General features: G+C 48.5%; 1 protein-coding gene across 2 annotated transcripts in view; it reads left to right on the top strand.

The window, feature by feature from the left end:
- Positions 1-18,273, top strand: part of MBTPS1 (membrane bound transcription factor peptidase, site 1) — a 125,148-nt gene that overhangs the window by 57,483 nt on the left and 49,392 nt on the right. For both annotated transcript variants that reach the window (XM_063945741.1, XM_063945742.1), the window contains exons 7-15: positions 3,343-3,459; positions 3,726-3,793; positions 5,103-5,205; positions 5,902-6,053; positions 7,643-7,804; positions 8,895-9,039; positions 9,152-9,340; positions 10,772-10,944; positions 17,549-17,664. In XM_063945741.1, coding sequence (XP_063801811.1) covers positions 3,343-3,459; positions 3,726-3,793; positions 5,103-5,205; positions 5,902-6,053; positions 7,643-7,804; positions 8,895-9,039; positions 9,152-9,340; positions 10,772-10,944; positions 17,549-17,664 — 1,225 coding nt within the window. The remainder of the gene's footprint in view (positions 1-3,342; positions 3,460-3,725; positions 3,794-5,102; positions 5,206-5,901; positions 6,054-7,642; positions 7,805-8,894; positions 9,040-9,151; positions 9,341-10,771; positions 10,945-17,548; positions 17,665-18,273) is intronic.

The following is an 18,273-nucleotide window of genomic DNA, read 5'->3' as shown; positions in this document are numbered from 1 at the left end:
TTTAGACGTTTGTAAAAGGGGTACTGCATATACAGCCTCCTTTTGTGCCTCCAGTGGCAATTTGGGATCTCAATGTAGTTTGGGTTCCAAAAGTCACATTGGTTTGAACCACTTAAATCTGTGGAGTTAAAATATCTCACATGGAAAGTGGTCATGCTGTTGGCCCTGGCCTGGGCCAGGCGCGTGTCAGAATTGGCGGCTTTATCCTGTAAAAGCCCTTATCTGATTTTCCATTCGGACAGGGCGGAATTGAGGACTCGTCCTCAGTTTCTCCCTAAGGTGGTTCCAGCGTTTTCACCTGAACCAACCTATTGTGGTGCCTGCGGCTACTAGGGACTTGGAGGAATCCAAGTTGCTGGATGTTGTCAGGGCCCTGAAAATATGTTTCCAGGACGGCTGGAGTCAGGAAATCTGACTCGCTGTTTATCCTGTATGCACCCAACATGCTGGGTGCTCCTGCTTCTAAGCAGACTATTGCTCGTTGGATTTGTAGTACAATTCAGCTTGCACATTCTGTGGCAGGCCTGCCACAGCTAAAATCTGTAAAAGCCCGTTCCACAAGGAAAGTGGGCTCATCTTGGGCGGCTGCCCGAGGGGTCTCGGCTTTACAACTTTGCCGAGCAGCTACTTGGTCAGGGGCAAACACGTTTGCTAAATTCTACAAATTTGATACCCTGGCTGAGGAGGACCTGGAGTTCTCTCATTCGGTGCTGCAGAGTCATCCACACTCTCCCGCCCGTTTGGGAGCTTTGGTATAATCCCCATGGTCCTTAGGGAGTCCCCAGCATCCACTTAGGACGTTAGAGAAAATAAGAATTTACTTACCGATAATTCTATTTCTCATAGTCCGTAGTGGATGCTGGGCGCCCATCCCAAGTGCGGATTGTCTGCAATACTTGTACATAGTTATTGTTACAAAAATCGGGTTATTATTGTTGGGAGCCATCTTTTCAGAGGCTCCTTCTGTTATCATGCTGTTAACTGGGTTCAGATCACAAGTTGTACGGTGTGATTGGTGTGGCTGGTATGAGTCTTACCCGGGATTCAAAATCCTTCCTTATTGTGTACGCTCGTCCGGGCACAGTATCCTAACTGAGGCTTGGAGGAGGGTCATAGGGGGAGGAGCCAGTGCACACCAGTTAGTCCTAAAGCTTTCTTTAGATGTGCCCAGTCTCCTGCGGAGCCGCTATTCCCCATGGTCCTTACGGAGTCCCCAGCATCCACTACGGACTATGAGAAATAGAATTATCGGTAAGTAAATTCTTATTTTTTTTTTTTTCTTCTGTTGGCAGCCACTAGATGGTGCCCAGACTGAGCTTATTCAATTGTAGCTCAGTTCGGGCGCGTTGGCAGCCGGCGTCTGCATTTCAGCTTGCATCCCCTGGAGGTGGCGAACTGAAATGTGTGAAAAGTGAACCGTTTTGGTGCCCAAATGGCACTTTTTGCGATGACTGGAATGTAGACAAACATGCACCCATGTGCCTGCTTCTCCATGTAGGCTTTGGGGTTCAATTAGGGTCGGATCCATTCCGACATGCATTTGTCGGAATTGATCTGACAACCCCTATTCAATCCCATCTCAATTCGACTTTAAAAAAAGTTGAATTGAGATGAGACCTGTTGAGCGGAGGAGAGGGGGGAGAGCAGCGCTGCAGACGGATGTCTCACAGCCGCCAGACCTCACGGCAGTGTCCACCTGGCTCCAGCAAGCGTGACCTCACTTGCTGGAGCCGGGTTGGACGCTGTTGTGAGCGGCGCGGCTGTGACACATCCTCCTGCAGCGCTGCTGTTCCCTGTCTGCCCGCGGCTCTCCCCCCTCTCCTCCTCCTAAGGTCCCTCATCTCAGTCTGACATTTTTTTATGTCGGACTTAGATGGTCGGAAACGGGGCCGCCCCGTTTCACTCAAAAGTACGTGAATCGGCAGCTATACCGCCGGTTTACGTACTATTCGACAAATCGAATTCTCCGACTTGTCGAATAAAAATGCTCGGGACTGAATAGGTCGAATCACGATTCGACCTGAAAATGTCGAAAACTGCAGTCTTTTCGACAGACGACCGCTTTCGACCCTAATTGAATATACCCCTATGTCAGTGTAACACTGTGGAATAAAGTGACAATATCACAAAAGTTCATTATTCTCCACTTTTGCATTTTGTGACCTTTTCCCTGACCTCTTTACATTGTAAACTCTGTAGTGGGCAATTCCTGTTTTACCCTCACCCCTTTAAATTGTAAACTCTGTAGTGGGCAGTGCCCACTTAACATAGTAACTAAGGTTGAAAAAAGACAATTGTCCATCGAGTTCAACCTATTTGTGGTCTCCTATGCAGTCTCATTATAGGACTAGTTATTTTTATGTTAGGACTAGTTAAATTAACTATAATGCGTGCCTAAGCACCATAACCCTGAATATCTTTATCCAATAGGAATTTATCTAACCCATTCTTAAAGGTGTTGACCGAGTCCGCAGTTAATACTCTCTCAGGCAGGGAATTCCAAACACGTATTGTCCTTACTGTGAAAAAACCTTTTCGCCTCAATGTGCGGAAACTCCTCTCCTCTAACCTAAGCGAGTGACCACGTGTCCTCTGTGCTGATCTTATAGAAAACAGGTCCCTCCCGAGCTCTGTGTATTGTCCCCTTATATATTTGTAGATGTTGATCATGTCCCCTCTTAGTCTCCTTTTCCAATGTAAACATGCCTAGCCTTGCAAGCCTTTCCTCGTATTCCAGCGTCTCCATGCCCTTGATTAGTTTGGTCGTCCGCCTCTGAACCTTTTTCTAGCTCAAGGATATCCTTTTTGTAATATGATGCCCAAAATTGCGCACAGTATTCAAGGTGTGGCCTCACTAGTGATTTATATAATGGGAGTATAATACTCTCGTCCCTTGCAATAGTTACATAGTAAATAAGGTTGAAAAAAGACAATTGTCCATTGAAAACTGACAATCTGTCTCCCCTGTGGGCTATGCCTTCTTTCACTGACCCCTTTTAGGTTGTAAGCTCTCCATTGGACACTCGGTAGAAGCATACCTACTGTTGCAGCCTGTTAGTGAATATGGTGACGTGATATAAATAAAGCGTAATAGTTGTGCGCCAGCCTTTGTTATTGGCAGTGTTGATACAGATTGTGCACATAGGATAGTAGTGTTGGCTGTGATTGACTGGAGGGGAGAGTGCCACAGCTGTGTTCATATACTGCCGATGGTGCATACGTAGCCCCCGTATACTGGAGAGAAGCTTTCTTTCTTCTCACTCCAGGTGCTCTACGCTAAGGTTAGTCCTATCTCTTTCATATGGACTTCTCACAGAGTATATGTGCATCATCTCTCATCAGGTCTCCTACACTTCGTGGTTCTTGGATGCCTTTAATTACGCTATCCTGAAGAAAATTGATGTCCTGAACCTCAGTATCGGCGGACCCGACTTCATGGATCATCCTTTTGTTGACAAGGTTGGCTTTAATCTGGAGTTATTGCCCAGACATTTGTTTGTTTTATTACGTTTTTGGGGTTCTTGTCAAGGTGACGATTCAACTGACCCCGCTCCCTCATCCTTTACGTAAACCTACAGATTTGGATATGATCACTATAAATCACAACTGAGCTCGCTGCATTGTATTGCATAAGCCGCAAGCTCTCAGGTGTCCGTATTGTACTCTCCTGCTCACAGAACATATGATAAATGACAGCGCTGTATATATTTCCTTCTCCTGTACAGGTCTGGGAACTAACGGCTAACAAAGTGATCATGGTTTCTGCCATAGGAAATGATGGACCCCTCTATGGGTATGTGTGGGGATATGTATTTGGGCGTCTGGTTTTCTGTATACACAATCCGCAACGCATAAGAGCCAGGGAAATGAGAACGTTACAGAGCCAGGAGACCTGACGCCTTGATCAGGCTATTCAGTTGCACAGTCGCTAAATTAGTGGTATAAGTGGTTGTACAGTATTCTCTGTAATTTATTGTCCGTATCAAATACACAAACACCCCCCCCCCCCCAAGAAAAGGGAGAAAATAAAAATTTAGTGGGCATAATTGAACTGTTATACCTCTTAAGGTGGGTACACACTGGTAGATATACCTGCAGATCAATTGATCGGCAGATATATCTAAATCCGATCGGGCAGTGTGTTGAGCATATACACTGCCCGATCCGTCGGGGACTGACGTCATGAACTGGGCGGGCGTGTACACACGCCCGCCCAATTCAGCTGTCAATCACTGCCGGCTGCCGCAGCATGTGTACACACACAGCGATGCGCCAATATATCGGTAGATATATTGGTCATCGGCTGTGCTGCGGAGCCGGCGCGATATATCTGTGAACGACGGAGTTCACAGACATATCGCCCGTACACACTGGCTGACCTTTAGACTCCTAGGTACCGATTCAATTGTTTTGGGCATCTAAGAATGCTGTCTAAATGGGACTTTATAGACGCCCAAACAATTGTCACCATTCAGGTGTGTTTGGGTGTCCCTGCATATCGCACGTCGTGGCCAAACAGACTGGGTTTGGGGCGTACAAACTCCTGTTTGGACGCCCAAAGTGCTGAGTTTCCACATGCTTTTTTTTTTTTTTTTTTCTCGCACCTCAGGAGGCTGCGAGAAAAAAATGTCAGCCCTGCGGCTACTGAGCGCCTCAACGGCGTTGTTTATTGTAACCCTTTCTTATATGCTTTTGCCTCTATGAGAGGTTGTGTGTTGGTTATCACAGAAAGTTTCTATATATTTTCTGGTTTTGTATACGGTACCCCCCAATTGTGTACAGTGAATGCTACATGGCGTATGGCTTGTCTTCTCCATGTGGAATCAAGTTATGTACGTGCATTTAGGCTGGAAGCCTGGTAGCTTCTTTATGATTAAGGTGGGCCCTCTTCACCCTTTTGAAATCGTCCAGCTTCGGCAGAAAATGACTTCAGCGTCTAAATACTGTATAATATCCTCAGTATTTATCCTTTTTAAACATAAGAATGAACCATCAAAATGAGAGAACTTAAACCAAAGGTAGAAATGTTTTTGTTCAGTTTTCTTCCTCTTCACGGAATACAGCTGATTTAGTGTCCTTCCCACTTATCTCGTCTTCCTCAGGACACTTAACAACCCGGCGGACCAGATGGATGTCATTGGAGTCGGCGGTATTGACTTTGAGGACAACATAGCTCGATTTTCTTCAAGGGGAATGACCACTTGGGTAACGCTCTTTTCAGTGAATGTTATGAATGCTGCCATCAGGCTGTTTAATATGTGACTACAGGAGCCTGCAGGGTCAACACCACCCACCTGCATTATTATGTGTTCTGCTGAAAAGAAAGGGAGGAGAAGCTCTTGTACTTTCTCCGGCAGGGTCCACAGGTTATCCACAGGATAACAATGGGATATGATGAAGCGACAGCGAATTTGCACCAATCGGTCAAAGCTTTTTCGGCCTCCCAGCATGCAATAGGCCCGGCCATATATCCCCACCTCCTTGCTCAGGCAAATCAGTTTTTTGTTTGGTGCGGCAGGAGCCGGACCATGGTCAGAGGACTGCTGGTTTTTAGCAGCCCTAAGCTTTCTTATTTTGTTTTTATAGTCTTACTATTTTTTGAGTGATCTTTCTAAACAGCGTCTTATACGTACCTTAGAAAGAGTCGCTCCAACAACTCTCCGCCGGGTCGCGACCACACTTACCCACGAGTACAGTGCTGTTTCGGCGGGCGTCTGTGTCTGATATACTAGCAGGTCCACAATCTGTTTCCGCTACGTATAAAATGTTAAATCTTGAAATGTTACATATTAAATGGGAAATATCCTTTTGTGTTTGTATGATATGTGAGAAATTCAGACCACTGCCTCTTGTCACAATGGAAATGCTGATTTATTTTTTTTCCTACTTTGCTTCCTGCAGGAACTGCCTGGTGGGTATGGAAGGATGAAGCCTGATATAGTCACTTACGGTTCTGGGGTTCGTGGTTCTGGTATGAAAGGTGGCTGTCGCTCCCTGTCTGGTACGAGCGTAGCTTCCCCTGTCGTGGCTGGCGCTGTGACGTTGCTTGTTAGGTAAATGCCTCCCTTGCACTTTAAGCAGACCTGTATGGAGTATATATGTGTGCCCCTCTTAACCGGAGTATCCGCCCCAGTATGTTAAAAATATTGCACCACCTTCCCATTCTTTTGCCCTCTTTTGTTATCATCAGTGTAGTCTACACTAGAAAAAAAAATAAGACCTGGGGGCAGGGGGTTAGAGTGTTCCCAAATCTCATATTGGGTAGACGGTTGGCAGCTGCTGTGACTAGAGGTACCCAGTCTGCTGGGAATACAGTGTAAAGGAGCAGTCTTAGTGCAGGAGGTGAGGTTGCTGATGTTAGGAGGAAATTATTTCCGTGGTGCATATAAAAGGCTATCTGACGTTAGTGTTTCAGCTCAGGTTGTGAAATGTTTTAGGAAGCAAATCATTTGAGACTAATGCTGGGTAGACACTATGCGGTATCGTGTATGGGCCCTCATTCCGAGTTGATCGCTTGCACGTGCGCCGTACGGGCACAAAGCGGATCGTTGCTGAGCGATGGATTTAATTGAAGAATCCATTCGCACAGCCGATCGCAAGGAGATTGACAGGAAGAGGGCGTTTATGGGTGTCAACTGACCGTTTTCTGGGAGTGGTAGGGAAAACGCAGGCGTGTCCAAGCGTTTGCAGGGCGGGTGTCTGACGTCAATTCCAGGACCGGACAGGCTGAAGTGATCGCAAGGGCTGAGTAAGTCCAGACCTACTCAGAAACGGTAAAAAAACTTTTTTGACTCGCTCGGCTTCACAGTCGTTCGCACACTTGCAAAGTGAAAAGACACTCCCCCGTGGGCGGCAACTCTCTGATCGCTGTTCTGGAAAAAATAGCTAGCGAGCGATCAACTTGGAATGAGGGCCATAGCATGTAGTGTGTATGTCCAATTGTGCATACCTAGCGGTCGTTCATCGCGTCGTCCCATCTGCTCTGCTGCACAACTGAAGGAAAGATGTGCAGAATGGAATGGTATATTGCGCCGTCATCCACTGCATCGTGCTGTGTGTACAGACGTTGCGATGTGTAGTGCCGTCGCTGGGTACACATGCCGGTTAGTGTGTAACCAGCATAAGTAATTATGCTTTAACGTCACAGAATACGATTTCCGTGCAGCAATTTAAATCAATGATTAACCCATTGGGGTTTTAAGAACGTGATACAAGTACCTGCGGGTTTGTCTGGTTTGGTTTATAAATAGAATAATACATTGATTGCACATCTTGCTGATTTACTTTTTCATTGCTACTTTGTTGATTTCTTGTGACATGAGTAAAAGCTAGCCAGTGTTAGAGTTTTAAAGCGCCAGCTCCCAGTTACTGCCTACTATTTCCCATTGTAACTGCTCTCCAGTGTCCCCTAGTGGATGAAGGAGAAATCACTGGGATCCCGGCTATGGGAGCGTTGCTACACTCCAGCAAACCAGGCTTTACACAGACATACACTGGAAACAGAAAATAGGTTTAATACAAATTTACTTCCATGTTGTGTTGAGTGATTACTGTGTACTCAATGTCTGCCCCATAATGCCATGGTCCGGTATAACACACCTCGCCAAGCCAGCTACTTACTAATAATCCTGTGTGTCTCCAGTACAGTTCAGAAGCGGGAGATGGTGAATCCAGCCAGCATGAAGCAGGCTCTCATTGCTTCTGCGCGGAGACTTCCAGGCGTCAATATGTTTGAACAAGGACATGGAAAGCTGGACCTTCTTCGGGCCTACCAGATCCTCAACAGCTACAAACCACAAGCCAGGTAACATGTTAAGTCCATGCTACCATAAACCCATCAAGATGATCCTGCTCTGGTTGAGTCCATGAAGAAATAGCAGGAGCCAGATCCAATAAACGCTGTCCACAGGAATTGATTGGTAATAGAGGGGTAGATGTAAGAGCCTCCATTATGAGAGAGAAGTGGTATCAGCCCACGTTACGTGTTCTGATAACTGCTTCTTCCCCATGTATGAATGAGGAGATGTGTGGCAAGTGTCATCGGTGCTGCTTAGGGAGGCCAATCCCGAGCCTATCTTCAGTGCCCCCCTTCCCAGACCCACCCAGGCACACACATCTACTCACCATCCTCTGGGAGTGCGGGCGGGGTCACTTGCTGCAGGTGGTGGGCGGCGAGGTGTGGTCCGGGCAGCGCCGGAGGCTGGTGTCAGACTGCGCAGCATGACCCCTGACTTCATATCACGCTGCACAGTGCACATGGCCAGGGGAGCTGGGAGGGTGGAGCTGGGCAGCATCTGAGCCTCCTGAGGACGCTCAACGCTGCCTGGCATCAAAAAAACAAGACGGCTCTCCATATCTGAAATCCCCGCTATTGAAATCTCCAATCCCGGGATTGAATCCCGGCCAGTGTTATGCCTAAATCCCAGGGATCCCACTGATCCCGGGATTGGCCACCCTAGCGCTGCTGTCTTCAAGATAGCTTACTGATGTGCTGGAAATGTATGACTAGTCAATGCCACTGACACCTGCAGGTGCCTTTGTCCCATCACCTCAGCTGGGACAGCTCTGGGAGGAGACACACAGCGCATTGGCACTAGACTGATGCGCGGTATGCTCTGGCACGTATCGCTGGAGGGGGGAATTTTCACTCCACCCCTACGGCAAACGAGTTGCTAATACATCTCGTCCGTGTAACTTCCTGCTTCGCCTCTGTAAAGAGAGGAAGCACTATATGTGCGCTATAATACATCTTCCCCAGAGTACCTTGTGACCCCTCTGAATGTTCATCCACTCCACAGAATTCTTGTTTATTGCATGTTAGAAGAGCGGGTGTGTGGAGATGAGACTGTCTAGATTAGTTGCTTAATATGTGATTATCTCTCTTTTCCCTGCAGTTTAAGCCCCAGCTACGTGGACCTGACAGAATGTCCTTACATGTGGCCGTACTGTTCCCAACCCATTTACTATGGTGGAATGCCAACCATCGTAAACGTCACTATTCTAAATGGCATGGGAGTGACCGGGAGGATCGTGGACAAGGTGAGGTCAGGCCGCCTGCCCACATACAGACGGTAATAAATGAATGGTTGATCTGTAATACAGGGCCTGTCATTGGCCAGGAGTTCTGACACACTCATTTGACTCTTTGCAGCCTGACTGGCAGCCATACCTCCCGCACAACGGCGATAACATCGAAGTGGCTTTCTCCTACTCCTCCGTGCTGTGGCCGTGGTCCGGTTATCTGGCCATCTCCATCTCGGTAGCAAAGAAGGCGGCCTCGTGGGAGGGCATCGCCCAGGGTCATGTGATGATTACAGTGGCATCGCCAGAGGAGAGTGAGGTGTGTATCTAGGGTGACGGGGCGCTTTCCTGCTGCGTTACAGCTTGCAGCTGCTCAGGCAGTACAGGAATATGTCATGTCTCGGCGCTCACGTGAGCTCAGGCAGCCCAGAAGCTGCACAAGCTGACCTGCTGTATAGAATCGCATACATGGAGCATGGAGAATCGCATACATGGAGCAAATGAGCCAGCAATGGAAAGTAGAAAGGGAAACGCACCCTTATGGTGGTGGAATTAGTTTCTGTTAGTACATGTAAGTTAGGGAGTGGGCAATGGGTGTACACTGGGTGTGGGCACATGGAGATACCACAGTCACAGTAATATAGGCACATTAGGTGTGTGTTGCACATTCTAGCTCTTGCACCTGCTTATAGGGATTGATGTGCTGCAGTATGATGTGACCTGACAGTAATGCAGGGTGGTTAATAACCTTACTGTGTCTATCAGGTGTACATACCTAGTTCATTATTTAAAGCACCACAAGGACTTTATAACTACCCTGTATTTTTGGATTATAATTCCGTTTTAGCAAACTCTCAACTCCCAGTTGTGTACTTAGTATCTATGATTCCCTAGATTTTAAAGCAGGGATGGGGGAACCTTTCGGCCCTCCAGCTGTTGTTGAACTACACTTAACCAGCATGCCTTGCTACAGTTTTGCTATTTGGCGATGCTAAAACTGTTGCAGGGCATGCTGGGATGTGTAGTTAAACAGCAGCTGGAGGGCAGCAGGTTCCCCATCCCTGATTAAGGGCTATATTCAATAAGAGTCGGAAACTGCCGTCTTGTCGGAAAGACGTCAGTTTCCGACTGAAATAGGTCGGAAGGGGTTCCGACCTATTCAATAGGGGCACATTTTTTCCGACAAGTCGGGAAACCCGACTTGTCGGAATGCTGTCGGGAAGCAAGTGGATTGGAGGAATACCCGCCGATCCACCTGCTGCTGTCGGAAACGGGGCCAAATCCGACAGGTTTTGGCTTCCTTTCCGACAAACTCAATCAGACTTGAAAACAAGTCGGATTGAGGTGAGGAGACGGGGAGCGGTGCGGCAGGCTACGGGGATGAGAGTACCTGCAGTGCCTCCTCCGCCGCCGCACAGATCACTCCCACTGCCAGCCGCCTCACGCTGCTCCCCCGCCAGCCGCCTCACGCTGCTCCCCCGCCGGCCGCCGCACACTGCTCCCCCCCGCCGCTGCTGTCAGCACACCCGGCAGCCGCTGACAGCAGCGGCAGGACAGGACACAGGGAACGCCCATATCCGACAGTCGGATTTGGCCGCTCTTTGAATAGGGGTTGTCGGGTCCATTCCGACAACTGCATGTCAGAATGGACCCGACTCTTATTGAATATACCCCTTAAAGTGATACCATTTTGTTTCCCTTTAAGACCTCAGTGATACGTGTGTAAATGTGTTTTTCTTTTCTTTTGCAGCTGAAGAATGGAGCAGAGCAGTTCTCAACAATAAAACTACCAATCAAAGTAAAGATAATTCCTACTCCACCACGTAGCAAGAGGGTCCTATGGGACCAGTACCACAATCTGCGATATCCACCGGGTTATTTCCCTCGAGACAACCTGAGGATGAAGAATGACCCCCTGGACTGGTACGTCATCCCTGCTCACACTTTTTTTTTTTTTTTTTTCCCTTTTACTTATTTGGATAAAATGTATTTTCTCTAACGTCCTAGTGGATGCTGGGGACTCCGTAAGGACCATGGGGAATAGACGGGCTCCGCAGGAGACTGGGCACTCTATAAGAAAGATTTGGTACTATCTGGTGTGCACTGGCTCCTCCCTCTATGCCCCTCCTCCAGACCTCAGTTAGATTTCTGTGCCCGGCCCGAGCTGGTTGCACACTAGGAGTTCTCCTGAGCTGCTAGAAAGAAAGTTTAAAATTAGGTTTTTTATTTTACAGTGAGACCTGCTGGCAACAGGCTCACTGCATCGTGGGACTAAGGGGAGAAGAAGCGAACCTACCTGCTTGCAGCTAGCTTGGGCTTCTTAGGCTACTGGACACCATTAGCTCCAGAGGGATCGACCGCAGGACTCGTCCTTGGTGTTCGTTCCCGGAGCCGCGCCGCCGTCCCCCTTACAGAGCCAGAAGCATGAAGATGGTCCGGAAAATCGGCGGCAGAAGACATCAGTCTTCACCAAGGTAGCGCACAGCACTGCAGCTGTGCGCCATTGCTCCTCATACACACTTCACACTCCGGTCACTGAGGGTGCAGGGCGCTGGGGGGGGGCGCCCTGAGCAGTAATAATATCACCTTGGCTGGCAAAAATAACCACAATATATAGTCCCAGAGGCTATATATGTGGTAATTACCCCTGCCAGAATTACAGAAAAAAAGCGGGAGAAAGGCCGCCGAAAAAGGGACGGAGCCTTCTCCCTCAGCACACTGGCGCCATTATTTCCTCACAGTTCCGCTGGAAGGAAGCTCCCTGACTCTCCCCTGCAGTCTACACTACGGAAAGGGTAAAAAAGAGAGGGGGGCACTAAATTTGGGCACAGTTTAATATAATAAGCAGCTATAAAGGGTCATAATTCAGTTAGTCCCTGTATTATTATAGCGCTCTGGTGTGTGCTGGCATACTTTCTCTCTGTCTCCCCAAAGGGCTTTTGTGGGGTCCTGTCTCCTTGTAAGAGCATTCCCTGTGTGTGTGCGGTGTGTCGGTACGGCTGTGTCGACATGTTTGATGAGGAGACTTATGTTGAGGTGGAGCAGATGCCTATTAATGTGATGTCACCCCCTGCGGGGCAGACACCTGAGTGGATGGATTTATGGAAGGAATTACGTGCAAGTGTCGACTCCTTACATAAAAAATTTGACGACATGCCAAATGCGGGACAGCCGGCTTCTCAGCTCGTGCCTGCCCAGACGATTCAAAGGCCGTCAGGGGCCCTGAAACGACCACTACCTCAGATGGCAGACACAGATGTCGACACGGATACTGATGCAAGTGTCGACGACGATGAGTCAAATTTAATGTCCACTAGGGCCATTTGTGGCAGGATTGAGGCAATGAAAGAGGTATTACACCTTACTGATATAAACCCGGGTACCTCAAAGAAGGGTATTATGTTTGGGGAGAAAAAACTACCTATAGTTTTTCCCCCATCTGAGGAATTGAATGAGGTGTGTGAAGAAGCGTGGGCTTTCCCCGATAAAAAATTGGTGATTTCAAAAAAATTACTAATGGCGTTCCCTTTCTCGTCAGAGGATAGGTCACGTTGGGAAACTCCCCCTAGGGTGGATAAAGCGCTCACACGTTTGTCTAAAAAGGTGGCACTACCGTCTCCGGATACGGCCGCCCTAAAGGAACCTGCTGATAGAAAGCAGGAGGCAATCCTAAAATCTATTTACACACACACTGGTGTTATACTGAGACCAGCTATTGCCCCAGCCTGGATGTGCAGTGCTGCTGCTGCTTGGTCAGATTCCCTGTCGGAAAATATTGACACCCTAGACAGAGACACTATATTGCTAACCATAGAGCATATAAAAGACTCGGTCTTATACATGAGAGATGCACAGAGGGAGATCTGCCGGCTGGCATCTAGAATAAGTGCTTTGTCCATCTCTGCTAGGAGAGGCTTATGGACTCGGCAGTGGACAGGAGATGCAGATTCTAAAAGGCACATGGAAGTTTTGCCTTATAAGGGTGAGGAGTTATTCGGGGACGGTCTCTCAGACCTTGTTTCCACAGCAACGGCTGGGAAGTCTGCATTTTTGCCCCATGTCCCCTCACAGCCTAAGAAAGCACCGTATTACCAAGTACAGTCCTTTCGACCCCAGAAAAACAGGCGCGGAAAAGGCGGGTCCTTTCTGTCTAGAGGCAGAGGAAGGGGGAAAAAGCTGCAACACACAGCCGGTTCCCAGGACCAAAAGTCCTCCCCCGCTTCTTCCAAATCAGCCGCATGACGGTGGGGCTCCACAGGCGGAGCCAGGTACGGTGGGGGGCCGCCTCAAAAATTTCAGCGATCAGTGGGCTCGCTCACGGGTGGATCCCTGGATCCTTCAAGTAGTATCTCAGGGGTACAAGCTGGAATTCGAGGCGCTGCCCCCCCGCCGTTTCCTCAAATCGGCCTTACCGACGACTCCATCGGGCAGGGAGGCTGTGCTAGAGGCCATTCACAAGCTGTATTCCCAGCAGGTGATAGTCAAGGTACCCCTACTTCAACAAGGCCGGGGCTACTATTCCACACTGTTTGTGGTACCGAAACCAGACGGTTCGGTGAGACCCATTTTAAATTTGAAATCCTTGAACACTTACATAACAAAATTCAAGTTCAAGATGGAATCGCTCAGGGCGGTTATTGCAAGCCTGGACGAGGGGGATTACATGGTATCCCTGGACATCAAGGATGCTTACCTGCATGTCCCTATTTACCTTCCTCACCAGGAGTACCTCAGATTTGTGGTACAGGATTGCCATTACCAATTCTAGACACTACCGTTTGGACTGTCCACGGCACCGAGGGTGTTTACCAAGGTAATGGCAGAAATGATGATACTCCTTAGAAAAAAGGGAGTTTTAATTATCCCATACTTGGACGATCTCCTTATAAAGGCGAGGTCCAGGGAGCAGTTACTGGTCGGAGTAGCACTATCTCAGGAGGTGCTACAACAGCATGGCTGGATTCTGAACATTCCAAAGTCACAGCTGGTTCCTTCCACTCGCTTACTGTTCCTGGGGATGATTTTGGACACAGAACTGAAAAAAGTGTTTCTCCCGCAGGAGAAAGCCAAGGAGCTGTCATCTCTAGTCAGAGACCTCCTAAAACCAAAACGGGTATCGGTGCATCGTTGCACACGAGTCCTGGGAAACATGGTGGCTTCATACGAAGCAATTCCATTCGGCAGGTTCCATGCGAGGACCTTCCAGTGGGACCTCTTGGACAAGTGGTCGGGATCGCATCTTCAGATGCATCAAATGATAACCCTGTCTCCAAGGACCAGGGTGTCTCTACTGTGGTGGCTGCAGAGTGCTCATCTTCTAGAGGGCCGCAGATTCGGGCATACAGGACTGGGTCCTGGTGACCACGGATGCCAGCCTTCGAGGCTGGGGAGCAGTCACACAGGGAAGAAACTTCCAAGGACTATGGTCAAGTCAGGAGACTTCCCTACATATAAATATTCTGGAACTAAGGGCCATTTACAATGCCCTAAGTCAGGCAAGACCCCTGCTTCAAAACCAGCCGGTACTGATCCAGTCAGACAACATCACGGCAGTTGCCCATGTGAACCGACAGGGCGGCACAAGAAGCAGGATGGCAATGGCAGAAGCCACAAGGATTCTCCGATGGGCGGAAAATCACGTACTAGCACTGTCAGCAGTGTTCATTCCGGGAGTGGACAACTGGGAAGCAGACTTCCTCAGCAGACACGACCTACACCCGGGAGAGTGGGGACTTCATCCAGAAGTCTTCCTACTGTTGGTAAACCGTTGGGAAAGGCCACAGGTGGACATGATGGCGTCCCGCCTCAACAAAAAGCTAAAGAGATATTGCGCCAGGTCAAGGGACCCTCAGGCGATAGCTGTGGACGCTCTAGTGACACCGTGGGTGTACCAGTCGGTTTGTGTTCCCTCCTCTGCCTCTCATACCAAAGGTACTGAGAATAATAAGAAGGCGAGGAGTAAGAATGATACTCGTGGTTCCGGATTGGCCAAGAAGGGCTTGGTACCCGGAACTTCAGGAAATGATATCAGAGGACCCATGGCCTCTACCGTTCAGACAGGATCTGCTGCAGCAGCGGCCCTGTCTGTTCCAAGACTTACCGCGGCTGCGTTTGACGGCATGGCGGTTGAATTCCGGATCCTAAAGGAAAAGGGCATTCCGGAGGAAGTCATTCCTACGCTAATAAAAGCCAGGAAAGAAGTAACCGCGAACCATTATCACCGTATTTGGCGAAGATATGTTGCGTGGTGTGAGGCTCAGAAGGCCCCAACAGAGGAATTTCAGCTGGTTCGCTTTCTACACTTCCTACACTTCCTACAGTCGGGAGTGACTATGGGCCTAAAATTGGGTTCCATTAAAGTCCAGATTTCGGCCCTGTCGATTTTCTTCCAGAAAGAACTGGCTTCACTGCCTGAAGTTCAGACTTTTGTAAAGGGAGTGCTTCATATTCAGCCCCCTTTTGTGCCTCCCGTGGCACCTTGGGATCTCAATGTGGTGTTGAATTTCCTAAAATCACATTGGTTTGAACCACTTAAAACTGTGGATCTGAAATATCTCACGTGGAAAGTGGTCATGTTATTGGCCTTGGCTTCGGCCAGGCGTGTGTCAGAATTGGCGGCTTTGTCTTGTAAAAGCCCTTATCTGATTTTTCATATGGATAGGGCAGAATTGAGGACTCGTCCCCAGTTTCTCCCTAAGGTGGTATCTGCTTTTCACTTGAACCAACCTATTGTGGTGCCTGCGGCTACTGGGGACTTGGAGGATTCCAAGTTACTGGATGTAGTCAGGGCCCTGAAACTTTGTTTCCAGGACGGCTGGAGTCAGAAAGACTGACTCGCTTTTTGTCCTGTACGCACCCAACAAGATAGGTGCTCCTGCTTCTAAGCAGTCTATTGCGCGCTGGATTTGTAGCACTATTCAGCTGTCGCATTTTGCGGTAGGCTTACCGCAGCCTAAATCTGTAAAAGCCCATTCCACACGGAAGGTGGGCTCATCTTGGGCGGCTGCCCGAGGGGTCTTGGCTTTACAACTTTGCCGAGCTGCTACTTGGTCAGGGGCAAACACGTTTGCAAAATTCTACAAATTTGATACCCTGGCTGAGGAGGACCTTGAGTTCTCTCATTCGGTGCTGCAGAGTCATCCGCACTCTCCCGCCCGTTTGGGAGCTTTGGTATAATCCCCATGGTCCTTACGGAGTCCCCAGCATCCACTAGGACGTTAGAGAAAATAAGATTTTACTCACCGGTAAATCTATTTCTCGTAGTCCGTAGTGGATGCTGGGCGCCCGTCCCAAGTGCGGAGTGTCTGCAATACTTGTATATAGTTATTGCCTAACTAAAGGGTTATTATTGAGCCATCTGTTGAGAGGCTCAGTTATATTTCATACTGTTAACTGGGTATAGTATCACGAGTTATACGGTGTGGCTGGTATGAGTCGACCCGGGATTCAAAAAAATCCTTCCTTATTGTGTCAGCTCTTCCGGGCACAGTATCCTAACTGAGGTCTGGAGGAGGGGCATAGAGGGAGGAGCCAGTGCACACCAGATAGTACCAAATCTTTCTTATAGAGTGCCCAGTCTCCTGCGGAGCCCGTCTATTCCCCATGGTCCTTACAGAGTCCCCAGCATCCACTACGGACTACGAGAAATAGATTTACCGGTGAGTAAAATCTTATTATTTTCTCTCTGACTTGAAATGTAATATTGCAGCTTTCCTGTCTGCTGTTTGGATCCAGTAATTTAGCATTTCCATTCCTCGAGCGCTCTTGCTCCATTCAGTTTCAGTCCTTTTTAGGTGTGTTCCACCAAATAAAACAAACTCTTATTCTCAGATGACCCTTCTTCCCATTTGGGCAACAGGATGGATCCGTTTGTTTAAGATCACCTATTCTGAGCAGGGTTACGCTGAAAACTGTAGCAGGGCATGCTGGGATTTGTAGTACCACTGCAGCTGAAGGGGGACACCTGTTGAATACCCCTGATAGAGAGCAAGTCTTACAAAACATTCTATGGGGGTCATTCTGACCCGATCGCGCGCTGCAGTCTTTCGCAGCGGTGCGATCGGGTCAGAACTGCGCCGGCGCATACCAGATGGCATTCGGCCGTAGGGCCGCTACGATTGCCTCTGCCTGATTGACAGGCAGAGGCGGTACCTGAGTAGAACGGCGGTGTTTGGCCGCCGTTTCGTGAGAGCGATCCGGCCAGCGCAGGCGTGGCCGGGCCGAACGGGGGGCGGGCCGCAGCGGCTGCGTGACGGGGAGCAATGAGCAGCTCCCAGCCTGCACGCTAAAGGTGCACTGGTCGGGAGCTACTCTTGTAGTGCAAAGGCACTTCTTTGCACTTCTGCGGGGGGGTGGCCCTGAGCACGGCGTCCCCCCGCATGTCAGTGTGAGTGATCGTAGCTGTGCTAAATTTAGCACAGCTACGAACATCTCAGATTGACCCCCCTATGTGTAATCTCATGATGTGGTTCAAACTGTTAGTAAATGTGTGCGAGCGGACAGTACTCATCTATTGAATGTATTGCAGGAATGGGGACCACATTCACACCAACTTCCGTGATATGTACCAGCATCTGAGGAGTATGGGCTACTTTGTAGAAGTGCTGGGATCACCATTTACATGCTTTGATGCCAGCCAATATGGTAAGAGCTGCTCGTCCTCCAATTCAAGTGTTGGCAGCAGTGGTTTTCTTGGTGAAGAATAATCATCAGATTAGCCTTAATCTATTAATTTTACCATAATCGTGTAGCTGTTACAGTAGGGATTGTAGAGGAAGGCGTATTCTTTTTGTAGGGGGGCACGCTTAGTTAAAAAATGAAATCTAGTATTTGTATATGTTTATCTGCACAGTAATTGGTATTCAAATACTCAAACTTACACAGCTTAAAACATCAGCTTCAATTAGATATTTCTGCAGCAGGGTACATAGGGTTCCACAGGGAACATCGGGGTTGTAGGTGGTGGATCAGGAATCCGGGCACCAAATAGTTAGCTTTCAGCATATACCAAGATGTACGGCTTCCCTCCTCTATACCCCCACCTCCAGGCACAAGCCATCAGTTATGAGTTGGTGCCTGCAGCAAGCAGCCCCAAAAGCTTTTTACTGGTAATTGACTATAATTAGTCATTTGGAGTCCAACATATAGCATGAAATAATTTTGCGAACATGGTGACAGTTGTGTTTTGCAGTATTTATGAAATAAATACAGTCAATAAGAAATAATTTTACACAATCGTTTTGGTGCTTATTT

This window comes from Pseudophryne corroboree, chromosome 11 (genome assembly GCF_028390025.1).
Source record: "Pseudophryne corroboree isolate aPseCor3 chromosome 11, aPseCor3.hap2, whole genome shotgun sequence".
In the NCBI taxonomy this organism is placed as follows: domain Eukaryota; kingdom Metazoa; phylum Chordata; class Amphibia; order Anura; family Myobatrachidae; genus Pseudophryne; species Pseudophryne corroboree.
Note: the sequence above shows the minus strand (reverse complement) of the source record. Positions and strands in the feature narration are given on the sequence as shown.